The sequence below is a fragment of the Mycteria americana genome, chromosome 4, assembly GCF_035582795.1.
Source record: "Mycteria americana isolate JAX WOST 10 ecotype Jacksonville Zoo and Gardens chromosome 4, USCA_MyAme_1.0, whole genome shotgun sequence".
In the NCBI taxonomy this organism is placed as follows: domain Eukaryota; kingdom Metazoa; phylum Chordata; class Aves; order Ciconiiformes; family Ciconiidae; genus Mycteria; species Mycteria americana.
The window spans coordinates 25,764,790-25,777,137 of record NC_134368.1 but is presented as its reverse complement, the minus strand read 5'-3'; the positions used below and the strand labels follow the sequence as shown (position 1 = coordinate 25,777,137).

Genomic DNA, 12,348 nt, shown 5'->3' with positions numbered 1-12,348 from the left:
TGTTTTTATTAAGAATGCTGAGCATTTTTTTAAAAACAGAAGGATTTTCTTTCCTTTGTGTAGCTGTGTGCTTCATCTGTTACCTCCCTGACTAGACATCCTGTGCCCACAGATTTATATTTTTATGTTGTTTTCTTTGTTCTTTCTGTGCAAGGGCAGAAGGAAAAAAACCCCCGTCACTTTAACAACTTGGCTCCATCTTAAAGAATAATAAACTGCAGTAGTGAAATAATGCTGCATCCATTTAATTTTAAGCATTTTATTCGAAACGAAAAGAATCAATCGAGTGCCATCCCTTGTAGAAATCCTCCATTGAAATCAGTAGAAAGTTTCACTTCAGCTGATGCTGTGACTTGTAATGACTTTTAAGAAAATAAAAGTATACGCTACTAAAAGCCTTTTGTTAAGTGTTGTAGTGTTTCTTAAATGAAATCTCAGTAATGCAAAAGAAGAGGAAATCCCTTCATTCTCCTGGGCTCACTAAATATTAGCAAAGAATTTCCTTTCATTCTCAGTTGATTAAAGTAGCAGGTAAATTAGTCTTGATCAGTGATTTGAATCTGTGGCTAGTTGGTAGATAGGTAGTTTGAATTTCTCTAAGACATCACCATGTTGGTGTTTGCTTATTATTATTTATATTTTTCAAAAAGATCAATTTAAAGGAAAAGCATTTTTTTTGGCTGTTGTAGTTAGCAAGTCCATTTTTACTCCTCAGGAACTCTCCATGTTTCCTTAGGTCATTCTATGCTTCTGTTAAAGTTCAGGTTTTAAGTTTGGTATGTGGTAACATAAAAAGATTGAAAGTAACTCGAGTTGAGCGTTACTTAAGAAAGATTTAAAGTAACATAACTTGAACGTTACAAAAGCTATGTAGCTCATGCTAGTAGTGGTTTTGTTGAAAACTGAACACAAAAACAGAGGGAGTTTTCATTGACTAAAAATACAAAATAATACATTCCATCTTAGTATTTATATCTGTGTAGGGGAAGACTTTTTGACTGTGATTTTGAGTGTAAATGTAATAAATGAGAGACTACAGACTATGTTTAATTGGGCTTTAAAATAAAGATCAATAACACAGAAAAGTCAATTGTTTCAGCTTTACAGCAGAGTCGGAAAGAGAGAAACAAGACTGGATTGAAGTACTGCAGCAATCGATAGCAGAAACTCTGTCTGATTATGAAGTAGCTGAGAAGATTTGGTTCAATGAGTCCAACAGGAGCTGTGCTGACTGTAAAGCTCCCAGTCCTGACTGGGCATCCATCAATCTCTGTGTTGTCATTTGTAAGAAGTGCGCAGGTACAGTAATTAATGACAGGCTGTGCGGGTTCTGAAAAATGTCATATTTGCATATATGTGTATGTCCTTGAATTAGCTTTTTTTATTTTTACAGTGCCATCCTTGTGAAAGTTTTGACAAACAAAAAGTGAATGTAACTTTTTTTTTAATACCAAGGTCATCCTTATTCTAAAGCACTTCCATGCATAAATGACAGGTCTGTAAAGTGATTGGTTTCCTTCAGATGAATAATCCTTCACAATTAGTGGAAATTAAGACACACTAGCACTTTGTGGGAAATGGCTGGCTTTTGCAGGGCTGGATGCCAAAGGATAACAATTTTCAGTGTATAAATTTGGGGAATTAGTTCTATTACATCAGGGCATATTTTACTGTTAATAGGGATAGCTTTTTCAGATACTACTAAAAATCTAGTTCTATCATTTTTTATATTTAAATATGTGCTTAAGCAGTAGATTCAGGAAAATAGTTTATAACTCTAGGCTTTCTTTCAAAAGAAACCCTCCCAAAAGTATTCTACATCAGACAGCCTACTTTGTATATTCATTACTATCAAATGCAATCCACTTTTTTAAAAAAAAAAAAATTTTGGGTTTTTTTTTTGTGCTTTTATTTTATATTCAAATGTCAAACCCAGCCTTTTTTAGAAATAGCAATTAGAATAAATCTGTCTTCATTAAATATTTTTGTTACATCAGCAGAAGAGAAACCCAGTTTAAGTGCTTTCATTAAGTTAAAATACCCTTGGATTTTCAGGACAGCACAGATCTTTAGGACCAAGAGATTCAAAGGTCCGGAGTCTGAAAATGGATGCAAGCATTTGGAGCAATGAACTTATTGAGGTATGTAGTGATATTCTAACTCTTTGTTCCATCTTGAAAACTACTGTATGAATGTTCTTTATTGCTTTACTCACAAGAAAACTGAACATATTAGCTGCTAAATAACATGCTGCTGTTAGAGTAAACTTGATGTCTCTGGGTATAATATACCTTTGTGTCATTCAAAATACTCGTTTGTTTTGATAACTATCTATCCAATTTCTCTTAGTATTTCTCCAAGCATCTAGTTTTTGGGGAGAGAAAGAAAGAAAATGCTTTTGGAGAGCAATCACGATAGGCAATACTGGGAAGGGGAAAAGAAAGGAAACTTCTCACTACCAGTTTAGTTGTTTGGGGTGTTAAAAAGGGGTGCTGACAGAGAGGGATGAGTCATCAGTGTTTTCTTTAAAACATATGCTAGTCTTCTCTGACCTTTTACTGGTATTTTCTAATATGTATTGAAATATTATAACTGGTTAACCTTGTAAAGCTTAGTTGCCATTGATGGTAAATGATGATTACAGGCTTCATTATTCATTTATAGATGACCATAAGCAGTGACTGAGAGAGGCTTTCATTTCATCTCCTGCAGGCAATTTTCCTGTCTTTAATAACTTTTTTTTTCAACTTTTAGCAGCTGAAAACTATTTAGAGGCTAGCTTCATATCCTTTGTGCTGTTTTGCTTGTTTTTTTTCTTGTACCTCATCCAGCTCTTTATCATCATTGGAAATAAGAGGGCAAACAGTTTTTGGGCAGGAAATCTTCCTCCAGATGAAGAGCTGCATATGGATGCTCCTGCAGAAAAAAGGATAGCATTCATTACACAAAAATACAAAGAGGGAAAATTCAGGAAAGCACCTTTTGTCTACAAAACCAAGGAACAGTTAAATAAGGTAATACTAGAAAGGGTAAGCCATACCTTTTGTATTGTATTGTATCTGTGTGTAATTTGGTCATCTTGTTAAACTGGTGAGAAATAAATTCAGAATCCTGAGTGACATTCTCACAGAGCTGAATAAGGGTTGCTTTGGAGACTTTACAGGAGTAATTTCATGATTTCTTAGTTCCTAGTTTTTCCACTGTGTAAGAGGTTATAGTACCTAATATGGTGCCTGTAATACATCTTCCAGAGCCATCAATGCACACAACAATTCTTCTTCAAATGCACACTCTAGGGATGCAAATTCCCACTTCACTTCTTTAGATTCCTTCTTTATGTGTTTTTGGTATCTTCTATGTCTGACATGTAACATTGCAGTACATTAAATGATTCAGTGTTATCAATGGTGAAAGTAGCTCATGCACACTTATATAGTAGCTTGTAGCTAACTGGAAATGAAACAAGGTAAAATTAATGATGAAAAATGTGTGTTCTCAGTGTTTCCTTTTACACAAATAACACAAATTCTTTACAGTTATAAAATGGAAATTCTAATTATAATTACCAATTTCTGTGTAATTTTTGATGTCCATTTGACTGACTTCTAATATCTGTTGATTTTGGAGTCATGATTGTTTAGGGTTTATGAATATCAGAGTTTAAATGCATGTATTTTTACAATGCTAATGCATTCAATTGCATGAGTCAAATTTGTCTCTAAGGGTATGCAGAGATTGTGGGGAGGCAGTAACATTTAAAAGTTATTGTGGTTTGAACTAGAGAGGTCTCATTTGTTCAGTGGTTATTGTGTTAAAAAGGAAGTGTTATTTTCTGTTATAAGTTGTATGGTAGTTATACACATAAGAAGTTAAAATGGGGGCATAGAAGAATAGTTGTCATTAAAACACTTCTAGCCAAAGAACCATCACACTGTATAGCTTGAATTTAGGTTTTCTGCATTTCATTGGAACTGGGAAACATTTCTGGGCTTCACAGGGAACTCTTTGTCTTTGCAAAATAAAACATTTGGATTGTTTTCTATTTATTGGTAGCAGCTGTGCAAGAGACTTTATTTAATATAGTAACTGCAGACCACAGAAAATAGCTCTGTGTTTTACAGGCTTAATTTTTCTGAAGTCTGTGTTTTTTGTTGGTGGGGGGGAAGTGTGTCTGTCAATTAATCATTTAACTACCGGGAAAAAATATCAGATGTAATGGTCAAATTGTCTATAGAGACATGAAATTACAATGTAATAAGGTGGTCATTGCCAAGTAATTCTAGAACTTTTACTGAACTGTCTGCCCTGTCATCTCGTGCCTACTGGATGCTTATATGTTTATTAGAGCAGCTGAATTTGAGAGTAGTACTCTTCTTGTGCTGAGTGACCTCTGCTTTAATCATTTAAGAAAAACTCATTCATTAAGTAAATAATTGAAATAAATACTAAATCATAGAAATTGTTATGGAATAGACTGCTGTAATTGTGTAGCTGCTCCTGGTTTTAAGGTTTTGGACCAACATTTTGAAAGAAAAAAAAAAAGGGGGGGGGGGGGGAAGGTTTGTTATGTTTGCCTGTCTTTGTGTATACAAAAATGAAAAGGGACTGATGTTTTAGGATACAGTGAGATCTTTAAATCTCAAGGAAGATTATCAAGTATGAAGATACCCTGAAGAATTGTTGCCTTATTGACTGTGACCATAGTTTTGAAAAACTACCTATGAATTTCAGTCTGTTTCCTAGTAATGTAAGGAGTGTAAGGATCAAATCTTATCTCTTTGGTTGAACTTTTGAGGTCTGAAATAATAAGATTTTTTTCTTTAGTAGTTTGGTGTGTGAAGGAAAATAAGGGGGAATTTTTCACGTAAATAAACCACAAGCTTCCCCTCCAGTTGTATTAATTCATGTTATCCTTCCCAAGTGAAACTTGCAGCAGCAATGTCTTGCAGGGTTTGGGTTGATGATGCTGGGTTTTCTTTTTTAGTTGTTGCTGCTTTTTTCTAGATTCAGACCACACTTCATGATTCCTGCTACTTCTCAATGTTTATGTTTTTTGAAAATGCAGGGGAACTATATTGGAGGTGAAAGGATTTGCATCTAAATGACATGTACTTGTTGCCACTAACTTTCAAATTTAAACAGAGTTCTTGTTTTCCCTCTCCATGATAAGGCCCTGTGTGCTGCCGTAGTTAAACAAGATGTGCTAGAAACTCTGATGTTGCTGTTCAGTGGGGCCGATGCTATGTGTGCCACTGGAGACCCTGTTTACAGTACTCCGTACTTATTAGCCAAGAAAGCTGGACAAAGACTGCAAATGGAATTCCTGTACCATAATAAGTTCTCAGGTAGGATATATTCTCTTTGTTTTGATCTTCTATATTTTATCTTGAGCAAAAGGGAAGGAAGGAAGGAATTCAGAAGAAAAATTGGCATTGAGTTGAACAACAGTGGTATAGCGAAAGGGGAGTTGTGATGGCATTAACTGTATTTTAGCAGACAGCGTATGTAATTGTGTACAAGTTACTTTTATTTTGCTCAGACATCAAGTTTAGGCCGTAAAATAATAAAAAACTCAGTGATAACTCATAGAGCTCATACTCTTATTTATAACACAGAAGAAAAACGTCATCTGTTCTGCCAATATTATTAGGCTTTTACTAGAAAAAATGGGTATGTACAGTTAATACGTATCTAAAGTATTTGTCTGGGCTTTGTTTTTTCTTAAAAATTATTTAAATTGATATCTACCCCTGCTGCACACAGACCTACCTGTTTTTTCACAAACTCTCCTCCCAAAATAAAACTCGCCTCTTGAACCTGTAATATGATCTATCCCAGCAAACTATCTTTTTTTCAGATCACAACTTCTGTTACAGGTTGGAGCACGTGATAAACTCTGGCTTTGAAAGTCAACAGGTCTGGTCACAGCGTGTAACTGTTATGAGGCTCTTTAAAACAGAAAGCTATTCTTAAAAAATAAAAAAATAAATAAATTGTAGAGTATGGATGTGCCTGAGCTTACCTTTTAAAAGGGCCGTACAGTATCTGAAGCAATCTGGGAAATGAAAGTTCACATGCAGATTTACACTGGAAAAAATTAGCTATGCTATTCTGCAGCCAGCATTGTGGACATACTCCTGGACCAACTTTCCATTGTCTCGTGCCACTCTGCAAAGTAACACTGCATTGGCTGTGTCTTTTCTCCTTTTAGCCTTCCAGCCAAGGCAGCATCACCATATGCTGGTGCTAGTGTTTGTTCTTCTCTTCAGAGAAAGGGAGGTCATTGCAGGTTGACAGTGATTCTCCGAATCATTGTCTGTCTGCTGCCAGAGTTGGTGGTAAACTTCTAGATAAGCCCTCCAGAGAAACAATTCCCTTCTGCTGAAGTATGTTACATAAGGGATGAAAAAAAGAGCTTACTACACCAGAAAACTGTATTTTAGATTACATTGGCAAGCAGTGGTAGACAATGGCAATGTTGTAACAAATGTGAACCAATGTTTTTTTGATGAATATGTAAGCATTTTATTCTAATTATAAAAATAAATCAGTAAGAATTATCTGTGCTGTAGTAAAGATATTACAGAGCAATTGCATATGTACAGATAGGCAGTTAGAAAGACCTGTGGAGAAATGGTTATAACTGATATAACTGAAGTTTTGTATGTTACTACTTTGTCTTTTAATAGATTTCCCAAACTATGATACTTGTTTTGAAAGTGGCTTCTCTGAAGATTCTTCACATTCCACCTTTCTTTGTGAATTCTTATACAAAGTTTCTTCTAATACTGCTAAGCTTCTTACAGAGAAGAAATTAAAAGAAGGTATTTCACTTTTACTTCATGCATTTGAATAAAACATGAATATGTATGGTTTGGATGAATTTGGTTCTTTTTAACTTCTTGCATTACGTTTTAAAAGATAAAATGTCTTTGACGTGACATATCCTCTTTTGATTAAGTAGACCTCTTTCAGATAAAGAAAATACTGATTATCTTGATCTTTTTATTCAGTGTTTGACAGAGGAAGAAAACTGAACTACTGAAAAATTATTCAGTTAACAACAGTTATTGATAAATAAAAACCATGTTTAATTTTACTTGGATGGATGCTACTAACTGTGAAAAAGTAGTTTCCATCTAAAATGATAATATTCCAGAAATCATTTAAAAGTATCACTGACCTTTTAGTAAGAGTCCAAATGGCTAACACCTGGGATATTTCTAAAGCTCACAAATTTTAAAAGTATTCCAAGTGGAAATGAGCACTTCCAACAACTTTACAACAAATTGAGCTTTGTGGGGTGAAAATGTGTGTATATCACCGTAGATACACATGGTCTTCTGTGTACATGAGTCTTCTATGATTTTTTTTTTTTGAGAGAGATGTTATCAGATAATTTTCTTCGCTTTTTGTTTCCTTTTTTCTCCCCAGTTGTGTTCCTATATTTTTCTTCCATCTAAACAAAAAAATGATGCAGATTTAAAAATCTGGGCTGATTTATAGTTGAGTTTATTGCTCCTAAAATCTTGACACGGTGTCCTATGTCAGTATATACATATTTTTGTATGATTATGTCCATATTCTCATGGTGTATGCCTTTAAGATCCTTTGTGGAGATTAAAGCATGTAAAAGCACATAACTCCTATTTAAATATGCTTTTGAAGAATCTACATGTTAGTGTGGGTCCAGATACTTGAAAGCATTGGATGATCAAGAGAACTAATGCCTGATCACAGGCATTTCCCAGCAACTTTGCAGTTGTTCACAAAGGCACCTGTTGTGGCAGAGGACTGCTGCTGGACAGGACTTTCTTGAGGATTGTTCTGAAACTGCACTGAGCTTATTCAGGAAAGGAAGGAATAACCGCAGACCTCACTACTACCTGCTCTAAGCGTAGACCTTGTCTTCTGTGCTGTGGGTATCTGTAGCTATATTCATCAAAAAAAAAAAAAAAAAAGACCTCACTAAGAGATGCAGAGAACAGATACAAGGCAATACTACTGCTCTGTTCTAACACAATGGTATGTCGGAAGTGCAGTATAAGTTTGTAAATACCTGTATAGATTGAAGATTTAGCTATAAATGCTCACAGAATGTCTCCTGTAGTACTTTTTGGGGAGATGCAGTGGGAGTGAGCATCATTAGTAGGATGCCTTAAAAATATTTATGAAGAAAGTCCACAGACAGGAAACTACTGAATTTTGACTGTTTTCCATCATAAGTTTTTAGTGGACAGAAATGAAGCTGCTTTGAAAGCTTGTAGTCTATTGCTTAGTATTGCACTTACTACTTGAAGGAACATACTGTAAATGGAAAGGAACTAGATTTCCCTCAGCTCAAGTTTTGGCCTCTGAAATTGTGATAGTGTCTTGTAGATAGTAGATGTTCTGCTAGTTGGCTTTTTGGGGGATTTTTCTTGGGGTGTTTGTTTGCTTTGTTTTTGCATTAATGTTGAATTACCTATGTGTTTGTCAGGACTGATGTTTCTGGGATGGGTGCTTTACAGATACATAGGAAGATAGGTTTCCCTGACCACTTGCAGTTTAAGAAGACAAATGACAAATGCGACAAGGGAGGAAGGTGTAATAATAACATCCTTTCAACAACAATGAAAAACCCCTGCAATTTTGAAAACCCTCTTGCCTGAGGGCTCTAATATATCTCAACCATGTGTAAGAAGTATTATGACAAAAGGGTTTTTTTGCCATTTAAAACATAAAACACGTAATCTTTTTTTCCCTTCTGTATTGATTTTTTTTTTCCCTACATCAAGGATTGTGTCTACCTTTATAAAATCTCATTAACATGAAGTAATATGGGATATGCATATCGCAGATTGTTGGGAATAGGTGGTAATATTTTTTTTTTTCCTTCTTACTGTCTTTAGAAAATAATTTGATGGTTAGAGTGCTAATGTGTGGGAGATACAGTTTCAGTTCCCTCCTCTGCCTGTAAAGATTCAAATAAGAAGGTCCCATTACCCTAAAAAGTGACCTAGCTGTTTAGTTCTAGAGAAACAAATGAGCTCTCCTGTTGAAGAATTTCTGACGCTGCAAACTAATTGAGTTCTCACTGGGCCAGAGAGGGAGCACCATTCTCTAACTGGGGATTACAGCACTTGTCTAAATTTTGGGCCCTGTCCCAAAGTACATTGGGCTTTTGATCTACTGATTTTTAAATTTTTTTTAATGCTCTTTGTGGAAAGGGCTGCAAGCCAGAATCCTATTAAGCAGTCTAACCATTAAACTAGAGTGAAGTTCTTCCTCAGGGTTACGAATCTCTGAGGCAGTTGTCAGCCTTGCCTTTAGTGCCAAGGGCTGAAAATCTAAGCGCTGTGTTTGTTGTCACAGAAAACTGTTATCCCTTTGTGGACTGAGCCCTAGTGGTAAAAGCACACTCAAGAAATCACAGCGCTGTGAACTGCACCCAGGTTTTACAACAACCAGGTGGAACACCTGGAAATACAGTCCAGTTTTTCATTATGTAGGTTTCAGATAGCGCAGGAGAGAATAAGCTAACTTTGTGTGTACTTCTCATTATAGTGGCATCAGTGGTTTCAGCAGGGGTGCATAACTTTTGAGGAAAGTTGTTGTTAATTAAAAGCTGTTGATGATCAGCAGGAAGAGCGCTCAAACATTGGTGCTAATCTGATGCAATGGATCAAAAAGTAAAGGTTACAGGTTTAGTGGCTCAGGTTTGATTTTTTTGCTTCTGTTTTTAGTGTAGAAGGTTTTATGGAGCCCTGTTAAAAGCCTTGACATTCCAAAATCATCCTTGAGAGTTGTAACAGCTTAATGAATATTGAAGCAGTGAGCTGTTTTGTAGAATAGGCTTTGGGGGAATGGGAGGAGGAAAGCTGGGGGACAAAAAACCCTAAACAATCAAAACCTCCAAGTTTGATGCTCAGCTCCTGTAAACCTATACATTTTCAAACCCTTTATTTTTTGTTTATTTTAGTATTTAAAAAGTGTATTTAGGCAGAATATAGATAGAACTAGATAGCAAGTAGAATGATACAAATAAATACTAATAAAATAGTACTTAGGTATTTATAAAATGTATAAATCATATAGCAAATAACAGAAAAACTAATTGGATGAAATATGAGATAACATACTAAGTATTGGCTAACTACAACTGCAGTTTGGTTTTTTGTTTTATTTTTGTGTTTTTTTTCCAGAGCTGTTTTACCAAATTCTCACAAATACTTTACCAGAATATTTACAGCTGTATAGGAATTTTAAGATTGTAGAAATAAACAGAGTATTTTCACTTAGGACCTGCTTCTCTGCAGTGGAGGGAATAGATACACCTCAAATTATATTCTAAGAACTAGATGTAAGCTAGGATGAATGCATGAGTATTTTGAGTAGCAAATAGTCATTAATATGCTATGTCGTGTGCTGTATTTGTATTTTAGGTTCATAAGAGGGAGTAGACATTTGGTCTTAATTAAATATGTCAAATAATACTTTTGAGTTGCTCTGCAGATTTTTTTCCTCCACCTTGTATTTTTCTTTTTTTAACGTATAGATGGCAATTACTAGATACTCCAAGTATCTTATTCAAAGTTATTTGAAGATAGGAATTCTTAACTAGGTAATTTAACCATGCTCAGCAACTGTAAATTGTTACACGTTGAAAGCACCCTACAAATATTAGCATTCTGTAAACTAGTGTTGCTGAATGCATTTACCCTTGCAAGGTATATATGTGAATAGCAACACGAGAGATCTCCAATATGTTCTAATGTGAACGTGCCATCCTGAAATGGCTATAGCTACTGCCTGTCTATGATGTATTCATTTATCTCCCCAGGTATACAGAATAAATTCTGTACAATTTCATTACTATCTGACACTTGGGCCTGCAGTAGGAGAGAATTGAGCTCAACCACTGATGTACCTAGAAAGGGTTGTTCTATTAGTTTTTCTGTTCTTCAGTTTGTCATCCTCTACTATTTTGGTAGTATATATTTTTTAAAAAAACAATCATGTTAAATAACACAACTTCTGATAGTGTTTTCCTTGTGCTTTCTAGCAGTGTGGGTACAAGTTCTGACATGTATGACATTGTTTTTTCTAGGCTATTTGAAAGGTTTAAATTGTTTTCCTTGGTCTTGTGACAGTGAGTGGACACCCAAGCGTTACCAAACAATGGAAGACATTGACTTGGTTTTGGCCTCTAGTTCCAGTAACATGAAAGAAAGAGTAGCCCTTTTTTGCTACTGCATACTATGACTCACTCACTCATTTTGCTCTCAGCTATTGTCAGAATATATTGTTCTTGTAGCTTTCAGTGTTTCTAACTTTGTAGCGTGTTTTCTTCTTGCTTGTTTAACTCTCTTCTGCTAAACGTGTGACTATTGTGTACTAGCTCTTCCCCCATCAAGTTCCACAGGAAGTGAAGTAAAAGCCCTATACAATGCTAAAGTTAACTTAAGTGATTTAATATACTCATAAAGTAAAAATAGGTGTGTTGTATTTGAAATACTCTTTTCTTAAATTACCATGTGCTGGAGTTTCTGTAGGTTAAGTTGTATCAACACAGACATTGAATTCCTGGCTCACTGAAGTCAATGAGACTGAGATTTCATCATAAATGTATTACAAGTACAACACAGCTATGCATCCTGTGAGGCAACTTCTATAGGAAGAGGTAATTTTTATTATTATGCCAACTGACTTTTCTATTATTTCTTTAATCACAGATTGCAACAAAAGATGGTGCACTTTGGAAAGTGGCTTTCTGAGCTACTACGAAAATGATAAAACTACGACTCCTAATGGTATGATTGACATCAATGAAGTTATCTGTCTTGTAGTGCACAAGTCAGACTTCTTTTTAAATAGAGGGTAGGTTCCCAAATTAATATTTTGATAAACAAACTGGGGTATTTAAAAGATTTTATTCTGGGTTTTGAGAGCGGTTCATTTGTTCCTGAATTTTGAACATGCAATTTAGAAAAAAAGCTGAATTGTTTTATGTTGACTTCAAGAAATAAGTGCTAAGTGGTAATTGGGGATTTTTTTTTTTTTCTTATAGTGATATAATGAAAATGTTAGGGCAATTTAAAAGGGCAACATAAATTAGATACATCTGTTTCTTATTAAAACTGTAATGCATATTCTCAGTGCTTAAAAGGTTACATGATGATAAATTGAACAATTAATACTCATTTTTCTTCCTCGGATTGACCTCTGCCTCAAGCCGAAACTCCCGCTTTGTTTCTTCCTGATAATCAGCAGATTAGACTTCTCCACAATGATTTTGATTTTGATCACAGATCTATCTGTCTTTGAAACCCATTCTTTGTTCTGCACTTGAGGACAACAGTGTTAACT

The 12,348-nt window shown here is 35.0% G+C and overlaps 1 protein-coding gene across 6 annotated transcripts in view; it reads left to right on the top strand.

Annotated features, from left to right (window-relative positions):
• Window positions 1-12,348, top strand: part of ARAP2 (ArfGAP with RhoGAP domain, ankyrin repeat and PH domain 2) — a 402,708-nt gene that overhangs the window by 328,716 nt on the left and 61,644 nt on the right. For all 6 annotated transcript variants that reach the window (XR_012775490.1, XM_075499897.1, XM_075499898.1 and 3 more), the window contains 6 exons: window positions 1,100-1,299; window positions 2,056-2,141; window positions 2,832-3,014; window positions 5,171-5,345; window positions 6,690-6,824; window positions 11,715-11,859. Coding sequence is in view for 5 of the 6 variants with exons in the window: in XM_075499897.1 (XP_075356012.1) it covers window positions 1,100-1,299; window positions 2,056-2,141; window positions 2,832-3,014; window positions 5,171-5,345; window positions 6,690-6,824; window positions 11,715-11,859 (924 nt within the window). In the remaining variant the exon portion in view is untranslated. The remainder of the gene's footprint in view (window positions 1-1,099; window positions 1,300-2,055; window positions 2,142-2,831; window positions 3,015-5,170; window positions 5,346-6,689; window positions 6,825-11,714; window positions 11,860-12,348) is intronic.